The sequence below is a fragment of the Camelina sativa genome, chromosome 3 (genome assembly GCF_030686135.1).
Source record: "Camelina sativa cultivar CO46 ecotype springtype chromosome 3, ASM3068613v1".
Lineage (NCBI taxonomy): Eukaryota > Viridiplantae > Streptophyta > Magnoliopsida > Brassicales > Brassicaceae > Camelina > Camelina sativa.
This window is the reverse complement of record NC_141882.1, coordinates 8,135,280-8,148,270: the sequence shown is the minus strand read 5'-3', so window position 1 is coordinate 8,148,270 and position 12,991 is coordinate 8,135,280. Positions and strand designations below refer to the sequence as shown.

Here is a 12,991-nt window from a genome sequence, read left to right as displayed (position 1 = left end):
ATGTAAGAAAAGCTTAACAAAAATGCAAATATCAAATGAAAAAATGGATAAATTATACCCCCTTGTTCATTGCTGTAAAGATATAACATAGCCAAAGTTTTTAAAATGGATAAATCATCCGCAAATGAAGATTCATGTTCATTGCTATAAAAATAACCTGAAGAGATAAAGAGATCATCACTAGGTCGAAATGTTGGAAAAATAAGAAGAGTCTTTGATCTTTGCTTCAACGGTTCTTCTTCTTTGTCTTTGTCTCGACGATGTTGTCGGCAACAGCTGCACAAATCTTTTTCCAGCAACGGAAAGAAATGAGCAACGGTATCAAGATCCACCATCCGTTAGCCCCAATGTAGTATGAGTAATAGTAGAATGAGTTCGTAGCAAAGTTGTCTCCTTCCAAGATAGCCGTAATGAAGTAGACCAAACATCCATAGAGCTGGCCAAGCGAAATCGCAAGCTGAAGCACGTAGCTATACGACTTCTCCTTAGCAATGGCATATCTGATTCTCATCACAACAACAACAACATTCAACTACTCACTCAAAACCAAATTGCAAAGCTACTACTTCATTTGAAATGAAGAAAACTTACATAGCTAAGAGACAAGCAGGGCCAACGATAACAGCAGTGATCCCTTCAATAGATACAATTGCAGAATCCCTTCCTGCGTATCTCGAATCACCTTTGCTGTATTCTTTCCCTATGAAAGAAAGAAACAAACTTTTAGCTAATTGGAGAAACAAAGAACAAACAACACTAAGAAAAAGAGGGAACTTACAGACTTCAGCGAGATAACAAGAAGTGTTGTCCTTGAAAAACTCAGGGGTGAAAACGAAATAGCCCTCGAGGATAATGTGAGTGAGACCAGTGAATGCCCACCAACACATTAGCAATTTCTCAACTTTAGCTTTCTTCCTCCCTGAAACCAAACCAAACCAAACCAACCAACCCCATCAGCAAAAATTCTCTCTAATTGAACTGAGTCAAACTAAAGATCAATTCTTTTAATCTGTTCAAATTCAACTTAAAAACGATGATCTGATTTTGACAGAGATTGAGGTGGAGCGGGAATTGGATTTACCTAAGAGAAGCCAGACGAGAGAGACGACAAGGAGGGAAGCACCGAGGTAGACAGCGAGGATGAAAGACATGGACATTGAGATTGGTACGTATCCCGGCAATTTAGATCTCTCGGAACGTAAGGATGTGCCGCTTCCTCCATTGTTTTTTTTTTTTTTTTAGTTCTCCTCAACTCTTTGTGTGTTTCTTTCTTGTAGAGATTTTAGTCCGTTTGTGGAGCTACTAGATCTGATCGATGTGCTACTTTACTAATCTCCACGATCCGAGTAATTCACTCGTCCTTTGGTAATAATTGGTCAAAATGGGTTGAGCACAGTATTGACTCACATTTATTAATTGTTATGTGATCGCAAAAGTCAAACATGTCAGGATGGCCGAGTGGTCTAAGGCGCCGCACTCAAGTTGCGGTCCTCTCGAGGGCGTGGGTTCAAATCCCACTTCTGACAATATTTTTTTTTCCTTTCCAATTATAATTCAATTATGTCGAAAACGGACTTTTCGAAATGTAAATTAAGGTAGGATTGTTGGCCCCATATTCGAAATTAATGTAAACTAAGGTAGGATTGTTGGCCCATATTCGAAATTATGGAAACTAAGGTAGGATTGTTGGCCCATATTCGAAATTAATGTAAATTAAGGTAGGATTGTTGGCCCAGCTTTCATATATTTTCAATCACCAGAGTAACTAGTATTTTTCTACCCGTCATCTAATCATACATGCATATTCGAATTAAATACATGAAATATCTTCTAGGCTTATATACAAGTTATAAGTCTATACCATATCTCAATCTAGAGTGAACAACTCAATCCAAACGTCACATGGGCAGGACGATAAAAAGGCCTTCTAAGGCCCATATACGTTCTTGTTTCTTCGCATACGTCGGCAGACACTAAAAAGAGATAGAGTCTAGTCAGAAGAACCACCACATACGGCAAAAAGCAAGCGCAGCGACTGCGATCACACGTGATAAGCCGTAACACGTAGATGGTGAACCACTACTTTCATCCAGAGCACCTTCATAGACCATCTGCGACGACGTCGTTCTGGCGGAACTTGAACTTGTCGTCTTCGTCATTGTCTCTGTGCTATGTTCCTCTTCCTCCGCTGATTTTAGGCTGCAAAATAAAATAATGAGTTATTAATAATGTTCCTACTCGTCTCTTACATCGGAGCGTGACAAACAAATATCTATCAAACAAAATGACTAACTCTCTTTGAAAAGAAACAAAACTTGTATAGCAAAATTAATGATTTATAAAGTGACTTCGATTATACAACAAGCAAAAAAATTCTAATAATCATCATTAGTGTAAAGTTAGTCAGCTACTATGATTATAAAGTAATTATTTCTAACCACCTTTTATTACACGAATTGAAGGGGTGAAGTGAAAGTAAATAGACCAAGAATTGAAACCTGGTGTTGGGAGAAGGACAGAAAGTGATGACGTAGTTGGGCGATTTGGCGCACGTAAATGTACTAGACTTATCGTCATACGCGTAGCTATATGCGCGTGGGCACGCGCTCTTGAAGACCCTCGAGTACGAAGACGGCTTACACGTATCAGGCGACCCAAACGCGCCGCTGCAACAATACTGCGGCTCCCGAAACGCTTCGCACGCGCTTTTACAAGCCATCGCTATTGTCCCCTTATCGCCTCCTCCGACGCTATTGACCCTTAGCTCCAACGGACACGAGCCGTTTAAATCGACGACGCAGCCTGTAGTGCTGCAGTTCTGGCCGGAGCCGCCTTGAGGAACCACCAGCATCTGGACATTGTAGCCATCGACGAGGCTCACGTCGTAGAAATCGAGCCCTCCAGAGCCGTCGAGAGTGAATTCAGCTAGAGTCGCCGGTGGAGCAGCTCCAGTCCCGGCGCATTCGACCTTTCCGGAACCGCAATCTCCGGTGGCGCATGTGAATCTTCCATCGGAACCGGTTGAGCAGAGTGTCCTTCCCCAGAAACGACCTCCCCATGAAGACGGCGCGTCGATTGTACGCGTCTCGCCTTGTTGAAGAACGAAGCCAGTGGTCGGCAACGGAGGAACTCCGGCGTTAGATAGAATTCCCGGCCAAACTGTGTAGTCGCATTTGTTCGCTATTGTGAAGCTCCTCGACATAGCTCCTGAGATAACAATAAAACTAAGAAACTTTTAAAAATGATTTCAGAGTCGTTGAGATTTACAGGTAAATCAGAAAAAGATTCTTACCAGAGAAGAACAAGTTCGATAACATGAAGAAGAAGAAGATCAATGCCATTGTTGTATTGAAGGAATAATGTGAACGCTCTGTTTCTTCTTCTTGATAGAGCGAAACAGAGATGGTGAAAAACAGAGGAGAGTGATTTAAAGAGTTTTAATTCTGCTGGCGATCTTTTTTAATGAGCTACAATCAAGTGTTGCTGTGTGTTGGTATGTTACGGTATGTCTGACCACGTGGTTGATTTAGCCGTTGTGATCAAACGGTTACTGACAAATGAGCCTCTGACAAAAAGAAAAAAAAAAGTGAGAAGAAACATTAGCTTACATACTAGATTGCTCTTTTTCTGGTCGGCTCTACCTAGAAATATCTCAACCATGTCTTGATATATATATAACTCATATGATATTTTATGGCTTGAAAGGTAACGTTATGAAGTTAAACACCTAAACGCAAATGAATTAGTCTAACCCAAAATCAACTAAACTACTCAAGTGTTCAAGTTTCCTAAGAAACCATTACTTGTTTAAATAGAAACATGAATTTATTATATAGTAGAGTTTCATTTAATATTGTTTATTGATAGGATTGGATAGTACTCATCTCATTGTCAGAGGATTGGTTAGCTACCTCACAATCTACATATTGCTGTCAACTCTGTAACCATTTTTTGTTTCCTTTGTTGACATTTTTTTTGGATGGTTATCTCTATCAGTGTATCATTTTAACTTAGAGCCAAAAAATGGTAGCAAACGAATGATAAAAGATTAAATAACTCCCTTTTTAGCAAAATATAACTAAAACAAACTTTGCTTTAAATTACAGCAATTGGGAAGCGAAAATAACAGTTTTGTTCCACTATACTTGCTACCGAATGTCAAAGTCTCTAGGATCAGTAGACTTCAACGTTCCATTGCTCTGCCTTCTTCAACTGCTTCTTGTAATCAAACCAGTCAATACCTAAACCATCACAAAAAAAAAAAAAAAACATGTATTCACCTTGATTGTAGTGGAATATTTTTCTGCTCTTCTTACCGTCATTTGCAGCCAATGAGACCATAATGTCATCGATTCCTTTCTCCATTCCCTTAAGTCCACACATGTAGACAAAAGTGTTGTCTTTCTTCAACAACTCCCATAATTCAGCTGCGTACTGCGCCATCCGAGTCTGGATATACATTTTCTCTCCTTTGTCGTTCGCCTGTTCTCTGCTTATTGCATAATCCACCCTGAAGTTCTCGGGGTCCTTTGCTTTCATCTTATCAAACTCCTGATGTTTAAACACATTACAATCAAAACAGGATTTTTTGTTATTTTGAATCGGAAGGATTTTGAAAACTAGTAGAAGAGTTTATGTATGTATGCCTCTTGGTAGAGCAATGAGCTAGTGGTTGGTACACCCAAGAAAAGCCCAAGCTAAGCCATTGAACTGCATGATGAGGATTACAAGGCATTAAATTTTGATATGTTTAGTTGTTATCAAAAAAGCTTATTGACCAAAGCAATCATTAAAATTTTGATACGTTTAGTTGTGTTATCAATTGCTATGAGAACGTTTCAAAACGGGGTAACGATTTTTTTCAATTATAGTTATTGTGTGATCATTAATGTGCTGATTTTTCAAAAAAAATTTCATTCAATAATTTTATTTAATAGAATAGAACTAAACTGAAATCTGAATTAAACCAAATTATCCGAAACGTTCAGGCGTCTCAACTTCCTTACCAACTAGTCCAAATTATTGACTAAACTAAATGTTCTACTCTAATAAAACTCTCAGTGATCGAATTCTTAACACCAAACACATCTCTTTAAACCAGATTATCCGAAATTCAAAAATTAAACCAGATTATCCAAAATTAAACCAAATCATCCGAAACGTTCAGGAGACTTAACTTCCTTACCAACTAGTCCAAATTATTAAGTAAACCAAATGTTCAACTCTAATAAAACTCTTCAGTGATCCAATTCTGAACACCAAACACATCTATTTAAGAAGGCAAATTAGATGATCACTCCAATAACACCGCTAAGACGAAGTAGCCATGGATGGAGGAAAAGATGAGGTGACTAAATGTGGGAATCATATGTTATTTCTATCAATGGCCTTGTTCGTTTATTCATTTGGATGGACCATCTGAATGAATCATTCAGGTGTTGTTCGTTTTTGTAAAAAAAAGAGCATCATCATCTGAATGGGTTTTAAAATTTTAGGCAAAAATTTGAAACTCATTTGGATGATTCTAGTTGGACCATTTGGATGAAAATGGTTCATCAAAAAATTACAGGAGAATTATTGATTGACCATCCAAATGAACTATTTTTTTTATCTTGTTTGTTGGGCCATTTGCCATTGAAATGAATCATTTAGATGTATCATTTAAATAGATCATTTAGATGGAAATGGTAAATGATGAAACGAACATGGCCTAAATGTGGGAAAATATTCGAGCTTGATCTCCTCGATTGTCCCATTTGTAGTCAGGCACTAACATCCCTGATGCCTATCTTTCAGGTCTTTTTTCTTACTTCACCCCACAGTTCTTTCTCTCTTCTGGTTTTGATTCAGTGTTTTGAAAAACGTTTGATGTTGGTTAAAAAAGTTGCATATGTGTTGAGAGACTTTGTAGGCCTTTAAAAGATGTTAATTTCATTAGTCACTGAAATGTGGGTTACTAGTGTATATAGATAGATGACTGTTCCTGCCCACATAACATATGAATTTTTTTTACCAGTTTTAGATTTGTATTTTGGTGTTATAGTTTCATTTGACTTGTGATTTTTTTTTTTGCTTTTGCTTTCTCAGTGTGAGAATGGACATATAGCTTGTTCGTCTTGCTGTACTAAAGTGAAGAACAAATGCCCTGCTTGCACTTTGCCGATTGGTAACTGTCGATCTGTGTTAATGGAGAGAATTTTTAAAGCAATCATTATGCCATGCCCAAACGCCAAACATGGTTGTACTGAGAAGTTCTCTTATGGGAAAGAATTAGTCCATGTGAAGACATGCAGGTTCACTCTGGGATGAAAGAGGAATCTCTCAATAAGATGAAGACTAAGAGAGTAAGAGGAGTGATTTATCTTATCATATCCATTGTTTTGTTATTTTTATCAATGGCCTACGTACCTATGTATTTCTCATCTTTTGTTATTAGCTACTTTTATCCACTATGCACTCTAAATAAACTCTACTCTTATGTTTTTCCTTTTATGTAATCTCGGATTTAGATTCCTCTGCATAAATTATGGATTTTTCTTATAATTTTACTTGGTAGATTACGGGTTAATTTGTCTGTTCTCTAGTGATTGATTGTTTAATTTGACGGCTAATTCTCCATGATTAAGATGTCCAAATTTTAAGAACAATTACTTTTGCAAGATTTCATCATATTGCTATCTTTCTTGATACACTGTTAACTAATGGTGATTTAGTGACTAGCTTTACACAGTGGCTCCTAACTCCTATGTTTTCAGTTGTCGTTAGTAATTTGGGTCACATGACAGAACACCTGGAGTCTCGAGTCTTACGAGGATAAAGTGATTTCGTCTCTTTCAGGGTGCTCGATAACTTAAAAAACTTTGCTTTAAATTACAGCAATTGGGAAGCGAAAATAACAGTTTTGTTCCACTATACTTGCTACCGAATGTCAAAGTATCTTTTGATCAGTAGACTTCAACGTTCCATTGCTCTGCCTTCTTCAACTGCTTCTTGTAATCAAACCAGTCAATACCTAAACCATCACAAAAAAAAAAAAACATGTATTCATTAGAGTTTACCTTCATTGTAGTGGATGTTTCAAGAATTAGAGTACTATTTTTCTGCTCTTCTTACCGTCATTTGCAGCCAATGAGACCATAATGTCATCAATTCCTTTCTCCATTCCCTTAAGTCCACACATGTAGACAAAAGTGTTGTCTTTCTTCAACAACTCCCATAATTCAGCTGCGTACTGCGCCATCCGAGTCTGGATATACATTTTCTCTCCTTTGTCGTTCACCTGTTCTCTGCTTATCGCATAATCCACCCTGAAGTTCTCGGGGGCCTTTGCTTTCATCTTATCAAACTCCTGATGTTCAAACACATGACAATCAAAACAGGATTTTTTGTTATGTTGAATTGGAAGGATTTTGAAAACTAGAAGAAGAGTTTATGTATGTATGCCTCTTGGTAGAGCAATGAGCTAGTGGTTGGTACACCCAAGAAAAGCCAAGCTAAGCCATTGAACTGCATAATGAGGATTACAAGGTATTAGATTTTGATATGTTTGTTTGTTATCAAAAAAGCTTATTGACCAAAGCAAACGTTTCACCTTGTAGTCATCATGTTTCTCAAAGAACATCTTCCATAAGAAAGACCGGAAAGGAGCAATACCGGTCCCTGTAGCAAGCTGTGGCGTTCATCAAGAAGAAGGATAATATTAGTGTTTAATGCTGTTTCCAAGAAACTGAACCTATATGGAAGTTATATCATAAGAAAGTCAAGATAAAATTGAGGTTTAGGGGACAGACCATAATCACAGTAGCGTTTGGATCCTTTGGCATAAGCATTTCTTTGCCTACAGGACCAGTGAGCTTCACTGGATTTCCGGGTTCCAAGTCACCTTAACAACAAGGAAAAGCAAACATGAAAGTTGAATTATAGGTGAAAGAAGTTAAACTTTTTACAAAAAAACACGCCTTATTCGTTGGTACTTACACAAGAAATTTGAGCAAACTCCTTTAACAGTCTCTCCTTGGTCATTAGTATAGACAAGTCTTTTAACACACAAAGAAACCTGCAAAAACTTGTTCATTCACTTAACCAGACTAAACAAACCGTATTCTTTCTCAAAACTGTAAAACAAATGGTCGCTTACGGTTTCAGAATTGCCAAGATCTCCAAGAGCGCTGCTGGCAATCGAGTAAAGTCTGATCTTGTGAGGCTTTCCATTCTTGTCAATTCCATCTGGAATCACACCAACAGATTGCCCTTCTCTGTACGGGATCTCTCCTATCAAATACAAACATAAATGCTACTTTAATTACCATCAACAAGGGAATCATACACAGCACTATATAGTTTTATGGGATCAAGTAATGAAATCCCCTACCTTGATGGCTGAAAACCATGTGCCAGGTCTCTCCTGGAGCATCATCTGCTGTGATTTTGGTGTTGACGAGGCATTTTCCGGTGTATGGCTCCTTTGGTCTGTACTTGTTAACAATCACACCTTCCTCGTTCTTCTTAGACACTTTCTCTACCTTCTTGGCAGGAGTAGGAGTAGGAGTATCTGTCTCTGTTGTGATTTGAGCTCTTATGGAAAACACTCTTTTACTTGTCACTACATGGTTGCTTTTGTAGTAAAGAGCACCCTTCAAAAAAAAAAAAAAAAACAACAGAGAGACCTAATCATGATCTCATCAAATACTAGATGAACTGAAACCCACTACATTATAAGTGAAACCCCAGAAGCTGCTTATCCAAAGTTCCAAACTTTATTAAACAGAGACCTAACCTAGTAATCAAAGTTGGCATATTTAAGAAATCATCAGTCGATTTTAGAAAATGTTCTCTGTATATCCAAGTTCAAAAATTGATTAAGACCCAGACCCAGATGACTATGAGTATAAGCAAAGCTCTAAAAAGCAGAGTATCTGATAGATATAAAAGAGTACCTTACTAAACCTGATCCTTTCAGGAGCAATGGCACAACTTGTAGCAGGAAGAGAAGAAGAGTTTGAAGATGTGAAGGAAACAGCAGCATTCATGGTAGTCATCGCCATTGCCGAGCAAATGAAATCAAAATGGGAGAAAAATCCAGAGGAATATAAAAAGGAATCAGACGGAGAAAGATAAGAGAAGGATTGGAAGACATTTGTGTTTGGGTGGATGAGGTTTGAAGAAGAGAGTATCTCATTGATCAAAGTTGTGGTTACGGTTATTTGACTAAGAAGCTATATATATATCTCTTTGTGTGTGTCATAAATATGAAAATAATAATCTCAAGTATGATATTAATTTTTTTTAAGACATGTACATAAAATCAGAACAAAAATAAAGAAAATTAGATAAAATCAGAAATTTTATTGAACACCAAGATAACAAATTCCATAATTATAATGCTTTTTCATTGCTTTGCACTCTTTCATTTTAAGAACTATTTATTGGTAAATTATCTTTATACTATTGCTTGAACAATGTTGAAAGCACCTTTACCACTATTCATGTGTTTTATTTACATCAAATGATATTGGAGAAAAAACATCTATATTGATATAATATTTCTATATGTCATAATCTCATAAGTAGTAATTTTATCTCATCCCAAACTAACTATAAATGAATTTAAATAAAACATAAATCAATATATACAAAAAAGTTCATCAAGTAATTGAAAATTCATTTCTATAATATCATATTTTTCAAGATTTTTGTATGTTCATTTATAATTACATATTTACATGCGCTAAAATTTACGAAGTAAAACATAAGTAAAAAATAAGAAAAAATTAAGCAAAAGTTAAGGAAAAAATAAGTAAAACGTAACTATACTAATATTTCCATCAAGTAATTAAAAATTCTTTCTTATAAGTTCATTAAAAAAATTTGTTGATGCTTACGAATCAAAACATTATATTACAATGATAGTTACAATTTTTATCGAGAGAAATTGATATTATATTGTTATTTTGAACTTTAATATTCATTTTTAGTTATGTTAATATTATTTTTAAATGGTTTAAGTATGTGGAGGATTCTGCTTTGGTGGGAGCGGTTAATAGGCCTAAGGCATGACCATCTTTTAGTTTTCATTCTTCTCGGTTGCTATCAGCTCTGAATGGAATCGTGGAATGGAATTTTGTTTTGGAAGCTGGGATTTCGAATAGAGGAGCTTTTCTCATTGCTCGGACCGTTTCTGGAGATGGTCGAATTCAATCCTTTGTGGCTGTTGGGTTTCCTTTCTGGCTAACGGGATTTTTCACAGAGAGAGTGGGATCCTCTTCTTGAAGTTTCTTTGTGGTTCTGTGTACTCTTAATGGAGTCATTCTTTTGTAAAGGTTGGGGTGAATCCGTAAGTGCCTTAGATTAGGGTGTTATCTTACAAGGTCATGCTCCAAAAGTGAATTACATTGTCAACGGCCGCGAGTATCATTTGGCTTACTATCTCACCGATGGTATTTATCCGAAATTGACTACTTTTATTCAATCTATCCAGTCTCCACAATATCCAAAGGCATCCTTGTTTGCTACATGTCAAGAAGCCGTTCGTAAAGATGTCGAGCGTGCTTTTGGAGTCTTGCAAGCTCGCTTCGCCATAGTCAAAAACCCGGCTCTTGTCCATGATAAGGAAACAATTGGAAAGATAATGAGAGCGTGTATCATACTTCACAACATGATAGTAGAAGACGAATGAGATGGGTATACGCATTTTGATTCAACAGAATTCGCACAAGTAGAAGCACACGGAACTTCACATGTGGACTCTACAGTTTCAACTGATATATCTTCAAATGTCACCAATATGATGACCATGCTCAACAAGCGGAAAGAAATTCGTAATCAACAAAAACATCAACAATTGAAAGATGATTTGGTTGAAAATATCTGACAAAAGTTTGGGACACGTCAAGATTACAACTAAACTTTTTCCCGATTTGTAATTTCTACTTTTATTTTAATATGCTTTTGTGTTTTGTATGTTTAAAAGTTTATGAAATGCAATAATAAAATCTTTATTGTTCAAACATTTAAACATATATTTTTTTTTCTCAAAACTAAGAACCTCACTTTTAAGAGTTACCATTAAATGAGTAAAATTTAAATAAACAAACATAAGGTTCTTATATTATAAAAGTACAGTTTTAATACTAAAAAATTTAAGAACTCCTAAACTAACAACCTACCAATAAACATGGTCTTAGTTGGTTTAGTGACTTTTTAGTCCTTTTGGCCTTGTATAGGTGAAGACTTTCCTTAAGTCTAATTGTAACATCTAACCATCAATATAATATAAATACAGTTGACAAAAAAAATGGTTTAGTCTAAGGTTTGTTCGATTTATCCTCGACCTTTAGAGAAGACTAACTTAGGAGCACAATGTCACATTCGCCTAGTTAACAAAAAATATTGTGATCAAAATTTGTTGCGAACAACAATTCTTTAAGAGATTTAACTAGAACATTACGCTGCACATAACACTCTATCGTTTTCCAACAAACTAATATATATCATTGTTAGTTATTCGTGGAGATCAAGATGTGACACAAATGAAGCAAACATAGAGGATGAACAATTGGATGACTTCTATTGTTCTAAAGAATTAATATGTTGTGTGTTAACATAGAGCTTCTATGCCTTCAAGGTAGATATGAAGACAGACCAACGAAAATCATCCATATGCATGCGGGCGAGCGATAATCTTCTTCTAGTACAAAAAGAGCCAACATAGACTTATGTGTCACCCGACGGAATTCAAAGTTTATCGTCATCCAGTCACATTCTTTCGCTAAATAATATCATGCAAATGCAAAGCTCAAAAACATGAAAAATATCGATAATTATTTATTTAAAGACAAAAAAAAAATTATTTTGCCTATACAATTTCATACTTGATATAAAATTCAATTATAAAATTTTGGTATGCATAATTGTTTGAAATCTACAATAAATATACATATATATATATATATGTGTGTATATATGTATAATTTAATTTTCTGTGATTATCTTCAAGCATTCAGAAGACCAATGGTCTAATTAGAAAAACACGAGATAAGTTGCGAGTGGTGTATAAGGTTGTTCTCAACGAATATGATGATTATTGTCATATCAGTTACGGTGTTACATAGTTTTAAGTTTTAACTACATACAAGGTGTGGTGTTATAAGATTATTGCCTTTTAATCCAAATTATGCGATTTCATATCTTAACTGTTATCTTTGCAATTCATATTAAATATTTAGTTCAAATATATCGTCGTCGTAATCAATCTAACTGTATTATCGAGGAGGCATGTTAAAACAAGGTGGTACCGCAAATAAATATAACGAACCGGGCGCACACATGTAATGTGCATGCACGTGCAGCAGACCACGCGTTTGTCACGCAGATGATTGGGTCTAGGGTGTGTGCTGAAGCTACCGACTACCGAGCCTATTGTACAATGTAATGAGATTTTCATAATTTCTTTACACAAATCTTCTGAAGCCTTAATCAAAATCCAATTCCGTGAGACCTAATACTAACATTCAATTTAACCATCTTGATTATGATAATCAAGTTAGAAGTTCTGAGAAGAACAGTTTCTCACGATTGGTCAATTATTATACTTTTGTTGTTCTCCAAAGCTTAGGAGTTATAGGACATCTCCTTAAGGGTCATCAAAGGATGATTATCTACAATTAATAATAATATACCAAAACCAATTCGATGAGTGTGCTTTTTCCGATATTAAAATATTTAAAACTACCTAATTAACCTATCAAATCAAAGAAAACAACGGTTTAAAAACAAAAATAAAGAGATTTTTGGGTTTGAAGAAAGATTTCATCAGAGAGGAGTGATCGGTACATCAATCGGCCACAAAAGGCCTCAGACGACCGTCGTGAGAATTTTAGATCAAATCTCATCACTTGAATTTTTTACTTCTTCCCATCAAACTAAAACAAAAAAAAAAATCGTTTGCTTTTGCAAAATAAAAACACAAGATCAAAGGTGAATGCTGTGCAGG

At 35.8% G+C, this 12,991-nt stretch overlaps 3 protein-coding genes and 2 non-coding genes across 6 annotated transcripts; 1 reads left to right on the top strand and 4 right to left on the bottom strand.

The window, feature by feature from the left end:
• Positions 1–36: 36 nt before the first annotated feature.
• Positions 37–1,359, bottom strand: LOC104776121 (putative 3-beta-hydroxysteroid-Delta(8),Delta(7)-isomerase). Its single transcript, XM_010500132.3, is given in 5 exon segments — positions 37–500; positions 592–700; positions 779–919; positions 1,082–1,186; positions 1,189–1,359. Coding segments are annotated over 5 exon segments (663 nt in total). The 5' UTR covers positions 1,223–1,359; the 3' UTR covers positions 37–226.
• An 85-nt stretch (positions 1,360–1,444) lies between these two features.
• On the top strand, positions 1,445–1,526 carry TRNAL-CAA (transfer RNA leucine (anticodon CAA)). The gene has a single exon. It is a non-coding gene; the product is annotated as a tRNA-Leu (tRNA).
• A 177-nt stretch (positions 1,527–1,703) lies between these two features.
• Positions 1,704–3,897, bottom strand: LOC104776120 (thaumatin-like protein 1). Its single transcript, XM_010500130.3, has 3 exons — positions 3,293–3,897; positions 2,499–3,207; positions 1,704–2,199 (listed from the first exon to the last, which is right to left on the bottom strand). Exons 1-3 carry the CDS (start codon positions 3,339–3,341, stop codon positions 1,995–1,997), a joined length of 963 nt encoding a protein of 320 aa, XP_010498432.1. The 5' UTR covers positions 3,342–3,897; the 3' UTR covers positions 1,704–1,994.
• A 164-nt stretch (positions 3,898–4,061) lies between these two features.
• On the bottom strand, positions 4,062–9,244 carry LOC104776118 (ferredoxin--NADP reductase, leaf isozyme 2, chloroplastic). Of its 2 annotated transcripts, none has more exons than XM_087508689.1 (9): positions 8,937–9,213; positions 8,372–8,633; positions 8,138–8,271; positions 7,978–8,056; positions 7,791–7,882; positions 7,592–7,669; positions 7,444–7,506; positions 4,317–4,551; positions 4,062–4,241 (listed from the first exon to the last, which is right to left on the bottom strand). In XM_087508689.1, the coding sequence occupies exons 1-9, from the start codon at positions 9,042–9,044 to the stop codon at positions 4,174–4,176; spliced, it is 1,119 nt and encodes a 372-aa protein (XP_087364815.1). In that variant the 5' UTR covers positions 9,045–9,213; the 3' UTR covers positions 4,062–4,173. The 2 variants fall into 2 exon arrangements, with proteins under 2 accessions (XP_087364815.1, XP_010498430.1); XM_010500128.2 differs by lacking the exons at positions 4,062–4,241; positions 4,317–4,551 and adding exons at positions 6,806–7,012; positions 7,114–7,348 and having other exon boundaries at positions 8,937–9,244.
• A 3,561-nt stretch (positions 9,245–12,805) lies between these two features.
• On the bottom strand, positions 12,806–12,900 carry LOC147946692 (small nucleolar RNA Z161/Z228). The gene has a single exon (XR_015595718.1). It is a non-coding gene; the product is annotated as a small nucleolar RNA Z161/Z228 (small nucleolar RNA).
• Between the last annotated feature and the right edge of the window lie 91 nt (positions 12,901–12,991).

Coding starts and splice junctions, on each gene's coding strand:
- LOC104776120 (XM_010500130.3), bottom strand. CDS start 3,341: ATGGCATTGATCTTCTTCTTCTTCATGTTATCGAACTTGTTCTTCTCT. Junction 3,208..3,292: donor ATCGAACTTGTTCTTCTCTG/GTAAGAATCTTT, acceptor TTGTTATCTCAG/GAGCTATGTCGAGGAGCTTC. Junction 2,200..2,498: donor TGTCCTTCTCCCAACACCAG/GTTTCAATTCTT, acceptor TTTATTTTGCAG/CCTAAAATCAGCGGAGGAAG.
- LOC104776118 (XM_010500128.2), bottom strand. CDS start 9,044: ATGGCGATGACTACCATGAATGCTGCTGTTTCCTTCACATCTTCAAAC. Junction 8,634..8,936: donor AAAGGATCAGGTTTAGTAAG/GTACTCTTTTAT, acceptor TTTTTTTTGAAG/GGTGCTCTTTACTACAAAAG. Junction 7,670..7,790: donor CAAACGCTACTGTGATTATG/GTCTGTCCCCTA, acceptor TGAACGCCACAG/CTTGCTACAGGGACCGGTAT.